Raw genomic sequence first — 13,810 nt, 5'->3', positions numbered from 1 at the left:
AAATATCCCCTTGTATGTATTTGTCAGCATTTCAAACAATAACTGTTGCAAATTAACATGTAAAGATCAATACAAAAACAGAGGTGCACTGCCCTTGGTGTCAATTCCAAGATGTCTGCAGAGTTTGAAATTTATTTCATACTTTGGATCATGTATAAAAATTGAAAGAAATTTTCAAAATTTTTGATTTAACTTATCTAGTTCTGTAATTTTTTGGTAAACAAAAAGTATGAACCATTTCCATAAATTTATCCAAACCATCCTGTGAAGAGATAAATTTTGCATCTGCTGAAATACTTTGTATTCATTCCATACAACACTTACAACGGATATTGCTTCAAAGAAAAACTTTGAGCCATTATTTTGAACATATCCTTCCTCAAAGTAAAAAAATCACATCTCGTAAACAAATCCAACTTCCAAAAAAAAAAAAAAAAAAAAAAAAAGGATAGCAACTGAAAGAGCATTTCAAGCTCTGATACGCCACTTCTTACATGTTGAGGGACATTCAATTCCCTATAATGGCTTCGGACTCTACATCATTTCATTACAAGCCAATCGGGCAGTTCAATGCAACCTCTGACAATTGAGGCTGGCAGCTGGATTACGGGTACAGCTCATGAAGACTCATCCCTAGGATCAAGTCAGTCTGTTAATAACGTACTTCATATATCCTCAACACTTGGTTCCACATAGTCCCCCACCCCCCCCTGCCCATTTGTTCATGATTGATCATGCGTCCGAAACGATCTGTTAGAGGCCATCTGAGTCAATTGGTGTTGCATCCGAGTTCAATGATAATAGAATGACTAGGAAGTCAAGTGAAATTTCCGAGGCATTGTTGGTGACTCATAAATGTTGGGTTGTATTATAGAGCTGATGGTAATGACGTCATGTTAGGTGGAATTACTCTGACATTTGTACCTAAGTATTGCCACGTGGAAGTTAAAAAAACAAACTAAAAGATTGTTATTTTAACAGTCAGCAAAGCATGGCTACAGCAGCAGCCTTAAAAACACCTGGAACGCAACTACAACAACATTGGGTTAACCTTCTTCTTTGCGCCTCAAGTACGACTTGTAAAAAAGAAAGGAGCATACTAATAAACATTGACTCCTCTCTCTCAGCGTTCTAATGGCTTGATGATGTTTTCTGAAGTAATATCATAGGCCTCTCAGAGATAAATCAATGCTCACCGCAATAAGAGCCAATTGCAAAATGCTAATACCAAATTGAAACCTAATAAGCGTCTAGACACACTATGCCTGCCATGGGGGAGGCAGAATTAATAGGAAGTTGCAAATGACAATGATCTTGACAGTCAGTTTTTGTCCTCCTCCTTCATTTCTTATTATGGAATGATGAATGCTAAAACCTCTTAAGACAATGTAGAGTCTACTCAAGGGACTCCCATCACTGCTAATTGCCGGGAGATATCCATAAATTATTCATATACTGCAAGATTAGACGCATGGCCTAAAAATACTCCAGAAAAAGATATTTTAAGATTGATACTCGTGACAAGGTTGTGCGATGTGACGACCGGTCTGGAGTGACTTTCCTAAGATGCTTTATTCTCGGTTTTAGTCTGTGGTAGATTACTTTAAATATGATTTATTGAGCGCAGCTCTTACAAGAGGGATAAAGTTTCAACATGCTTGCTCTGATCTCCATCATACCAAACCCATACCGATCCACGACTTAGGCAGAGACTCAACACTTTCCACTCCTGGTCAGGGCCAAGAAATCTAAGCTTACTGCAAATAGAATTAAAGGGGTCCCTAAGTACAGATTTATGTGGTATGCAGGGCCAATGCTTATTAAGTATTTATTTTTGCAATTGATGAACAAAATTCTTTGCTTTAGTGGTAAAATCCTTAACAATGTCATCTTTACAAACAAATAAAAAACAAAAATGACGCCATGAAAATGTACAATAGAAAATGATAAATAAAGATCAGTATCCAAAACTACAATCTTTTGTAGATGGAAATAAAATACTTTGTATATTGCATCTTGGAATTTACTCAAGATTAAAATCTGTTGAATTTTTCAATATTTTCATACTTATACACATTATGTATCATCAAAAATTGTGTAATAGTTTTCCTCCTGCTTAAACTGGTTTTTAGTTCACATGTCAGTGCAAGATGGAATAAATTGTAGCCAGCCAGTAGTCCCTAATGATATAGCAAGTGTAAGCAATCCAACAATCTAATAATTATTCCTCGGACAATCTCCTACGAGAGAGAGAGAAAAAAAAAGTCCATACAAAGTGCAATAGAGATTATGAGTTAACGCATCGTCGATCATACACCAGACACAACTAACGACCTTGATCCAGTAATTTAGATATTGGCTACTTGACTAAAACATGTGTCGGTCCAACCAGCAGACATAGTGCATCGGGGTGTTGCAAAGGACTGACCAACAGGAGAGAGGGAGAAGATTGGGGCGAGGCTACAGAGTACGAGAGGGACAGAGAGAGGAAGGACGATTTAGTCGACTGTCCCCTGCTATGGTCAAATAAACACCATCTGTGACTGTCGACTTGGCTTCACTCTATGGCTCATGTGGAACTGACTGTTTTTTTTTGTTTACAGCTTCAGATGACATCACACACACTCAATAAGACTCGTTCTCAATCAACTGGAACACACAATGCCAGCAATAATGATTACCGCTTTCTGCTTTGTTTAACGTTGCGAACAAAAATCACACAGATTAACAGTGTGAGAAATTTACCTTGCCATTGAAAAAAAAAGGAACTGCGATGACCAACTTGATCAGTGAAAAGACAAAACGGGTCAGACGGCAAATTTGCCTCTTGTTCCCTGACAAATATTCATAGGTCATGCCGTAATTTACCGCAAGGGCAGGGGAGTAGGTGCTGATACAATGAAACCATGTAGAGCATGGGGGGAAGTTTGTCATGCAAGCACAATATCTGATAAGAAAACCTTGGGGCACTTTGCCCAAGGGCTAAAATAAAAATATGGTCATATCTGATCCTTAAGGACACCCCATAATGGATTTCGCAGAAGTATCCTTCAGTGGGATTTTTGTGTGTGTAATCTTTCTTTTTTAAGGAGTGGGATCCTCTGACCCTTTCGATTAAGAATGCAGACAAAACATCTGTGTTTCTCTTCAATTATTGCTCAATTGTTTAAAGTACCGATGTTACCTTCAATGAGCTGTTTTGAATTCATACTCAAAACAAAATTCGAGCAAGGAATTTATTCTAGATTTCCATTTAAATAGACCCCCAGCCTTGTTTTATTAACAATCAGTCAATTTCCATTTACATCAGTATTCAGTGAAGACTCAACACTTCATCTGCAAACATTATTTACTGAATGAGATTTGAATTGGATAATGACAAGATAATTTGTGCCCAGCAAAATGCGGGCAACAAATGCGGGCAAACAAAGACTAACATGAAAAAAACCTAGAATTATTTTTTTAGGCACAAAAACTCTTTCCCCAAACAAATATTCCATTTCACAAATCCCTACAGTTTTATAGCGTGTCAAATTCAGACCCAGCCTCACTACCATGGGTAGAAATATACTCCAAAACTGACTACTTTGTGAGCATGCTTGTTTTCGAGCACTTGTGTGGCGCTTAGTTGGCGCATATCAACATGAAAGTTTCTAACACGGCTAAATTGCAAATGATTCACTCTTTTACTCAGTCCCCCCAAAACTGCATACAGTTAGACATATCAGAAAATCAAAGTAGATTGAGAGGGGACCAGTTGCTCTATGACTTGATGTCTCTTCTGCGAGTTACCATACTCGAGCAGTTCCAGGGGATATGAGCGAGTAATAAGGCATGCTTGGAAAAAATGGCTTGGCATGAATGAGATTGATTCAAACCCGACTTAAGTAATATGGAGACAGATTTTTTGCACTTTTGATAAGGTCCCCAAGGGATGACTAGCAAGCTAAAAAACATGGAGAGTTTTGGTTCCTTGGATCGCCCCTAAAATCCAATGAATAAATCAAAGATGAGTACATGAATCTACATAAAACTTTTGAATTATTTATGAGTTAAAAAAGAGTTGTACAAACGAGGAACAGCCCAACTGTCTGGCTCAGATTATGTGGATAAGTCATTAATTTAAGGATTGCTATATGTTACAGAGAGCAATTAGTTATAAGGCTAGGTCAGTGGCATTGTTCTGACAGCCGGGGACATTTCTCAAAATGAAGTGACCGTGAACTCGTGTTCCGTTCAGACTACAAAGAGGGAGTTGGCACCATTGCAAAGATAAACAGAGTGGCTATAGTATCCCCAGCGTACTTTTTACTTGTGACACACTATGACATCAGTCACTTTTCATATTTTAAGTGGACTGAGTTACTAGATAATTACACGAAGCATTGAGTCCGATTACTTCACACTTACACACGCAACACCTCTGCATAAAAAAACCTATCATAGCTATTTGTGTGCCAGCCATATGCATTCGGCTGTTGTTTGTTTCGCAGTGTAACAAAATGGTTGTATTGAATAAGATGGAAAAAGCCCTGTGAGCAGTATTTTGTTTTTGCCTCAACATTTCACCTAATGGAATAAAGAGTTTTTTGGAGAAAAAAAAAAGGTCCTGCCTTTTAGCGCTGGGCCCGATCGACCGATAAGGCTTTCCTTGACAAGGGTCCAAGTCTGCATCAAATGGTGGCTCTGCACGGAGCCGGTCTTTTTCAGGGTAATTCTCCATCACCGGGTTTAAGCCGCTGCTCTGCCTTTATGCTTCGATCCGAGCACATCAACAGTGGATGGATGCTAGCTCCACTGGCGATGGCGTGATCTAAAGCAATCTGCTCTGTTCGCCCCCAGGTGGAATTCACCCAGCAAATTGGTGCTGCTTGCATGTTTGTGTCACGCTACTGAGCTTTGCTCATGTATTTCACAAGCTTCCTACCTTTTCCCTACATCTCTACACAACCTTTTCCTCGAGTCTACCTCGGACCCTCTCCTTTTTTAAACCAAGACTATGAAAGCCATCTGGTCAATGGTGAACTGGTTCTGCACGACTGCTAGTACGATGACTACTCGACTGTATTCAACACTGGTTCTGTGCCTAGCAGGCTGATTTTCTGGGATATAGCCAGATTCAGGCCAGCAGGCTCTCTCTGAGCTCTGTTAAACCGATAGAAAATGGGGGGAGGTTGGCTGGTAGGGGGGGGGGGGGCTGGGGGAGGAGGGCGGGAAAGTGCAATGCACCATGCAGACTAACTGACTAGGTGGATCTTACTAAAGCTGAGGTCTAATTTGACATGGTTGTATGTATGAGTGCCCTCTATCTGTCACCTCGTCTTCAATAAATATTGCAGTTGCTACATTCACCATGCAACATGAAGACAGAGGTTTTTATTAACATTGTAACGGATCAATCACTGGATTGAGGAGGATAAATTGCTAAAAGCCAAAGTACCATAATGGTCTTAGGTTTCGTATCAGCTACAATATCTCAGATCCCTGAGAATCACTGATAGATTGTTCAAATAAAAATTGTAATGAGCTACAACATCTTAGACTCCTAAAAATTTTCAATTCTCTTTATAAGACAAATTTTTGAGAACAGCTTAAACTGATTCTATAATACTGTTATACTTTTGGCCAACCCAATCCTCAAATCTTTAAATTCAGCTGTTGTACCTAATTATTCCTTCTAAGGAGAGGCCCCGTGAACCAAGTCTTTGTGAAGTTTGTCTAAGATCAACAGTTTGAGCCGTCTTTTAGTTCTGCACTCCCACACCAGAAAGTTGCACTTGTTAACAGATTGAAGTAATCAGTGCAGGTCAAAGGTTAGAGAAAATCTTACAGCCCCAGGAGTGAACTGGCACCTGTGTTGGGTTGGCAACAGGATTGCAGGATTGTCTGCAAACGAATTTGTTTTGGCAACTATTGTTCAAGGTACTAAAGAGATTGCGGGTTTTAAGAAAAATCTGGCGAATAAGAGAAAAATGTGAAGCAAAGAAAAACAGGGACTCGCTTGTAGTCCAATCACATTGGAGGGGGTACAGGTGTGATGCAGCTGGAGAATAATGACTGAGGAAAATATGAAACATGATTGATACAGACAGAAAGACAGTGTGCAAGTATGGTGGCGATTACAATGAAGGGAATGATTACAATGATGAGGATGATTTCAATCATGGGGATGATTGCAGTGAAGAAGGACGATCACAGTTATGATGATACTTACAATGATGATAAAGTACAAAACAATAATGAGAGAAATGGTTTTAATACCATAAACAATGAACACAATAATAGTGTTGTATTTGAGGTTAAGTATTGATAAAGATGATCATCCGATTACACTTATAACTAAAACCATAATGTCTGTTACCATTTCTACAAACTTGTAGAGTTTCTTCAAAGACTTGGTCAAACCTTTTGAGTTGGGAGGTCCAACAAAACTTGTTCCTGTCACCATCATGAGAAGCCCAGAAGGCAAGAGCTCTGCACTTTTCAAGGCAGTTAAAGATAGGAGGGCAGAGGGCAGCTACCCAAAAATGGTATTAGTAGCTAAAAGCCCTCCCCGGTCAAGTAAGACGATCTGTGTTTTAGTTATACTTCTGGGCTCTTCCAATGGGCGAGTCTCGGTCATAGCACTTTTCCAAGGTTCATAAACCACACTGACACAAAATCTGGGACCGTTTAAGAAACCAAAGTGAAAGAAGAAGAAAACATGGCTGAACTTGAGGGACGGTCTAAGACACTGTGGCAGCAGGGAAAACAAACGGTGGCGTCTAAGAGGCGAAGACAAACAAGTATCTCAACGTTCTTTCTGTAAACAATCAGCAGGTTTATGGCCAGAAGGGCCGACTCCATTTCACCTTGATGTTTTTAGTTGCAGTTGAGCCGGTGTGTGGTCTACATTAAGTGGTATGTGTGGAGATCTGGTAGTCAAAAGGAAACAATTTATAGATCTTTTTCTTCTACAATGATTTTCCCTCCCCTGTACTGGTATCATAAACTTGTGTAGAGCCAACCATATTTGGTGTCAGTGATAAAGAACGCCTTTTTTATGTTAACCTATACCAGTGAAACTTAAGAAGCTGCACTGGATTGTATCCTTATCTATCTTGTTCCGAGCGAGAAGGAATTTTTACAAATCTTGATAAAAAAACAAACAAAAAACAGAAAAGATATTGCTTTGTCTCAAAAGAAATAATGAAAAAATGTATTACCAAACAACACAAGTTCTCTACACTAGGCAATGAAATTGTCCACTCATTTATTTGATTGTAAAGACACAAAATGCTGTTAACTTGTGCGGGCCGATTCTTCTCAACAACTCATTTCCCAAATTAAGAACCACAAAAACATTTCCCTGATTTCTCACATCCAACATTGTTGGCGGGCACGGCGATACCATCATCAGCTGGCAACAGAACAGTTTGACACTGAATCAATCATTTGGGTTTGGGAGAATAAACCAAAGCTGATCTGTCTCTGTAAAGGCATTCACAGCAACACAGTCTCATTTCAAGAAGTTTTCTTACCTTGGGAAAAAGCCTTGTAGCAATCCTGAAGGTAAGCCTATTTTTCTAGAGTAAATTATATACAGTTTCTTTCACAGCACAACCTCCCGACAAAGCTCATTGAATAGCTGTTGTTACTAACAGCTTGTTGAAAGACCAGCACTTGCAAATGGACGTTTTAAACCAAAAGATCTATTCAATTGTTGATTCTAAAGCGCTTTTGGAACTTGCAGGAGGTCAACTTTTCCTGATCTGCACTTTCTATTTAGCCCGGCTCCTAGCATTGTAATACATCCAATAAAATTAACACTATCTAAAAAATGGCTGCATTGAATCTCATGCCCCCCCCCCCCCTTCTCCTTCATACTCTACCCTTCTGAAAACACAAAAGTACTGCTCCACCGACATAATTAATAACCTTGTCAGAATTATACCAATCCTGCTGTATGGTGATTCATTGTTAACAGAATCTGACATTTGTCCCAACCGAAGGGGATACCAGTGAAAGGTTCTTTTGTTGGGGTTTACTTATTGCCACAGCAGATAGTAGTTTTACCCGGCACCGACAATGCTTCAGAACCAGGCACAGGGAAAAAAACGCAACTAATGGCCTGCCTGGGATAACAGAGAAGTAGTCAGCCCGCCCGGAGGAAGCTACCAAGTCTACTCTGCTTGCCTTTAGAAAACCAAAGGAGTTTAATCCATTGCCATGGGTTGCATAATATTCAATCTACTGAGGGAAATGCAACTCTCTGCAGCTAGCCGCTGGCCAGCGGTGCAAACACTGATGAAATAACATGGCTAAGATACAAGGCTACAGCAACAATAACCTGTACTATTGGGGGGTAGCACGTAGACTGTCGATTGCTGCTCGCTATTTTCTACTGAGGATGCACGCAGCCGTTGCTTTGCGCGGCCCGAGCAGCAGTTGATGCAATGGTAACGGAGCACTGGAGTAATAGCTCTGTTTGTTGGAAAGAGAAGGTCAATCAGTCAGATGAAATATGTAGGGGTGTCACTTTGATAAGAAACACTCGCTTTCCTGTCTTCCTTCAAGTTGGAGTTTCTGGATTGCCAGTTAAGACTTAAGACAAGCCCCAAGGGTAGGCTGTTAGCCACCATGGGCCAAGACTAACTCACAAGAACAAAAGTACAGGTGCCTCACACAATTCCCATGTTTCAAGAAGTTTGTATTAAGTACTACTTTTCAGTAGCATTCCTCTATATCCTTTAAACCACACTCCTCCTCTAAACTTTCTCGAAACAAATCCACCAAATGGACAAGTCAATAGAAATGTGTGGTGATAACAAGACAACGCTCTAACAACTATCTGCTTCGCGCAAGTCTATAACCAAAGCACAAAGCAAAATGAATTTGTGATTTTCATTCACAGTTAAGAAGTCTTCTCCAGTTTTAGCTACTACTTCTTCAACCCTAGACATTCTTCAAACACACAAACCAAAATGTTATTTGGGGAAAATGAGAGTATGAGTGAGTGTGCCAACCTTTATTACCTAAAATAAACAAAAATCAACCTTGCCGACAATTACAAACTGATAGTATGCACTGACTCATCTGCGAGTAACCCCTTTTGTGAAAAGCATAAAAAGGTAAAACATTTATGAACACTTAAAGACTGTAAATAGGTTTGATATAGCAAGTACAATTTCTCTCTTAAAAGTGTCAAACTAATACAGGTCTATTTCATCTAGATTTTAGAGAAATGATTTATGAACCATTTATTTCTAACCACTAAGCACTGTGGATAATACTTCATAGCAAGAATAAAAAGAATAGAGATCAATAAAAACAACCCAATTGCCAAATAAATGGGGAGGGATGTCATGCCCGCCACAAAAACGGCCTTGCAAGCACAAAAGAGGAGAGCAGTTATATAAACTTCAAAGCACACTATAAAACCTATATCAACAGAGTCCAATTTTACATCAAATTGTGGCAATATTGGTGAAGGGTGATGAACACTTTGTGTTATTACAGACTCACAATTTTCTTTGTTCCTTGGTTCTGAAATTTTGTTTTTGGGCGGGGTCAGGTGTAAAGAAGTCAAAAAGGTGGGGGAGGGATTAAAACTTGGATAGGATGCCGTGACGTCTTGGAGTTGAATAGAGAGATTTATGACAACTTTAGTTTGCAGGATTGAAGTTAAAAATGTGTGTCAATGGGGAGAAATTATCTACAATATTCCCTTAGGTGAAGTTTGTTTTCTATATAAAACAAACGCATAAAGATGAGACTCATTCCGTTAAGTTCCATCTGACATGAATTCATTTTGGGAGGCAATCAAAAAAGCTATAAACCAACCACGACAATTACTGGGCTGTACACATTTCATGTAAAATGTTTTTCTGAAGGACAGGAAAACACATTGACAGAGATGCCTAGGGTTTATCCAAACTGGAAAATAATTGCCCACACTTATTTCAAGATACAACACGAACAGGTGAAGAATCTTGAGCATTTTCAACCACAGTAACTATGTTTCACTACGTATCCTTAGTAAACCTTGGCTTAAAATTCCACAGCAGTAATTTTAAATGAACTTTACTAGAAAACCTTTGGTCCCGCCGATAGTGTATAAAAATAAACTAGATGAATGCAAATTTCAAGCTATGGTTTTGAGTTATTAGAAACTTCTACCTAAAACAAAGTCCATAATTTAAATGAAGTGCAACTTCCAGTTTATGGGGAAAGAATTATACTTTTCAATAAATTGGTACCACTTAAAGGGGTTTTGTTAAGTTTGTTAAGACTCTAAATCATAACTTTGTTCTTGACTTAACAACCAACTTGTGAGCAGTTTATCTTGCAATTGCACTCCAATTTCACAACTTAATAGTAATGCTTTTTTTTCCCCCGGGTTCTTTCATACTTTTTTAAGGTCAGTTTCTTTGACATAACATTTTTCTTACCAGGTTTTTCTATCCCACTTTTCCCGTTTATCCCCAAGTCCTGTGTGAAACAAAAGTTTTCTTCCTTTTTTTCAAAGAGAACTTTTGAATATTTGTACACTTTTTTTCACAGAAATTATATAAGCCAAACATTTAGGCATACAAACACAATTCTTGACACAAAATGAGCCATCAGGCTAAAAGAAAATCATAGATAAACGATTATTGTTTTGTGAAAATAATCTTTAAAGGTGGTTGAATCAGACAAAATCGATAAGGCCAACATTTAAACTGACAAATGATAGTTTTTGTTTGCAGCAATGCAACAACCTCTAAAAATGTGTCTTATAAAAAGAAGAAAACAATTTGAAAACATTTAGACTCTGTATGAATTTACTCATTGCCAATCCAAATGTTTGGCTGTAGCTTTCCAACAAACCGTTAAACGGACATACTGAAACAAAAGGGAAGTTAACAGTCTCCCACCCCCACCACCACCAGCAACGGTTACTTGTCTAGTCTGTGCCTCCCCTTTAAGTCAACAGCCAGAGTACCAAGCACTATATAATAAGCAGCCAGGATACACCAGTCAATGCTAATAGATTCACCAAGGTCAATTCTCTCCAGTCAGAATAATCTTGAACCACAATAGATTTTGGTCTTATGAATAATATTAGACTGCATCACAAATTCACCTAGTCCGTAGTGCGAGCAAAGTGCGGCCTACTCTAGATTCCCACCTGTCATTTTAAACAAAAGACCGGTCGTTGGACATTTTTTTGGCTGGGCTGTTTTTTTCTCCATCTGTGAGGGGAGGGATTTGTTTTGTTTGTTACCAGTGTACACACACACCACACACGCACTCACCGCTAAGCCGTCAAATTACATGGTCACAGCTTGGAAATCTGTGCTATATATTTTTCTAAAAGTTTCTTTGTGCGGCCTTGATTACGCTGTTCTCATTGAAATGTATTCAACATCAGCAAAAAGTTGTAATTAACTTCACCGATGGTTAACCACAGAAATGATGAATTATGTAACAAACTCACCACATTCAATAGGGTTTACTAAGCAGGTTAAGGAGTATTTCTAATTATATTTTTGTGGCCACTATAACAATTTATATTACAAATTTATGATTTTCATCTCTCAATAACAGTCACTAAACATACAATTTAAGCCATTTGGTTCTGTCAAAAACAAACAAATATTGTTTGACTCGCATTTTGAGAGACCTTACCATGAGCAACTTTCAAACTGATTCTGAGAAATACCACAAGAAAAATCCTGCTGTCGAAACAATTAAGACTGGACAACATTGCTGATGAGTTGCACACCGGCTTGTTGGACAGCCTCATCAAATAATCAGCATAGATGTAATAAGTTGTGCATGGAAGAACATGGCTAATTCAATAAGATGCTATGAAGTGGATGAAAATCCTCTGCATCATGCAAACAATTTTCATGCAACTTTCGGCCCCGCTGTAACGAGCCAATGAAAGCCAAGCCCTTCGTTACAATCTATTTCAATGTTTCCATACAATAATTCGACTGGTATAGTTTCTTATACATCGCCATTCCTCATCATCAATTAACATTGAGAGTTTATATATGTGTTTTAGGCAAGAATAATAGAACAGCAAAAAAAAATTCAGCGAGAGCAATATTATCAAAGAAACAGAACTACCATTGAAACAGTCTAGATACAATGAATTACATACCCGGTAAAAAGATCTTCATTTTCGACAATTTTCTTCCAGAATACCTCCATGATGAGGGTAGAAATCAAGCGCAAACACAAAAGAGTGTCAGTGAAATTTCATCAGCAGTTGGCCCAGCAGTGGGATTTGTCTGTAGTCTGGTCCAATACAAGTTTGTTGGTGTCTGGCTATATAGCAGGAGACTGTGTTACCTGATGACACAGCCACGGAATGAGAATGACAGGACTGGAACCTCAAACTGTAGTGGACTCCGGTACTCAAAACGAGACACAATAACACAGATGCTTTTTGGTCGGTGGATTTGGTTGTTAAGAATGGCCAGCCAGCCGGTCGGTCACGGTGGGTTTTAAAGTTGGTGGCTAGTAGTAGAAGTGAAAGACACGAGGATGGCAAGTTGTGAAATGTCAAGCTTGGATACCTACAAGCACCCACGAAAGGAACACCTCGCAGCCCAGAAGCGGAAAAACAAGGCAGAGTGGGTCGGCTGCATTATTATTATTCAGTAGTAGTGTGGTAGTCAGCTAGAGCTGGCCCAACAACCATAGCCTGCAGCACATAAAATGCCTAGGCTGGTCTGTCATGCTCTGATGTTATAGGCTTCTGAGCTATGCGCACACTGTACTATAGTGTGTACTTGCACACCGACAGTGCATGTACACTCTCCAGCTTGTAAAGTTCAGTCAAGGCCAATGGCAACCCCTCAGCCTGCTGGCAAATAGTGTGATGACAGCCTGGTGTACTTACAACTCGAGGGTCCGGCGCATGGTTCCCACATCAGACTCCCTGGCTCAGTGGGGATTTTCAAAGCTGCGAGTTCTTTCATAGGAGGCAATAGACCGGCCATGCCAATTTGCATGGTTTATGGGCAAGCCAGTTGCGCGGGGGTGATGTCTGAATGAAATGAATTGAACGCCAAATGAAAACAGATGACCTCTTTTTGGGGGGATGGAGTCGTTGAACAGGAAACATTGGGATTAAATGGAAAAAGGAACAAAAAATAGACAGTTGGTTGACACGAAAAAAATCCTACTTTGTGAGGGCGACGATATTTAGGTATTGTGTAAAAGTTGTTGGACACAGTGGCTTGTTCACAATATAGGCTTTTTAAAATTTGTACAACGCAATAGATTGAAAAACACTTTGAAATGATATACAACCAGTCCACGCATCAAAGACGATGTTCCTGTAAGAGTTTATATAAAAGAGATCTGAGGAGAACAAAGCCCATCAAAAGATTTGAGAATCTCTCTTGGTTTGTCATTTGTGCAGGAGGATATGTTTGACTGAACCCAGACTACTGTAGTAACACAAAAAGAACCAGCACTTGGAGATGAACCTCCATCAATGACAAATCGCAAAGACAGTAAATCACTTTAGGTATCCTCTCTGGTTTCAGTGGGCCTTGCGGAAACACTGCTGATTTCAGTGTGATATTTGTAAATGGAGTTGTTTTTGTAAAATGGTTGGAGTGGTTCAGTTTATTTTTGTACAGACTGTTTCACCAAGAGGGTCATCAGCACCTAAACAAACAAACAATTACCCTAAAAAAATAGGCAGAATGCTTCACAAGTCCATTTCTCTAATGCTCATGATACTCTTATCAAATATGCATGGAGCTCATCATAGCGTACAACAGCTTGGTAAGGAGTGTGCTGAGATTCAGAGGGTGATCTGAAGCAC

At 39.3% G+C, this 13,810-nt stretch overlaps 1 protein-coding gene across 1 annotated transcript in view; it reads right to left on the bottom strand.

Moving 5' to 3' along the window:
• The window catches only part of LOC117289349 (vitamin D3 receptor B-like), a 42,437-nt gene extending 29,709 nt beyond the window's left edge, over nucleotides 1–12,728 (bottom strand). Inside the window, exon 1 of the mRNA XM_033770439.1 lies at nucleotides 12,131–12,728. Coding sequence (XP_033626330.1) covers nucleotides 12,131–12,180 — 50 coding nt within the window. The 5' untranslated portion in view covers nucleotides 12,181–12,728. The remainder of the gene's footprint in view (nucleotides 1–12,130) is intronic.
• Nucleotides 12,729–13,810: the final 1,082 nt, after the last annotated feature.

This window comes from Asterias rubens, chromosome 1 (genome assembly GCF_902459465.1).
Source record: "Asterias rubens chromosome 1, eAstRub1.3, whole genome shotgun sequence".
Lineage (NCBI taxonomy): Eukaryota > Metazoa > Echinodermata > Asteroidea > Forcipulatida > Asteriidae > Asterias > Asterias rubens.
Note: the sequence above shows the minus strand (reverse complement) of the source record. Positions and strands in the feature narration are given on the sequence as shown.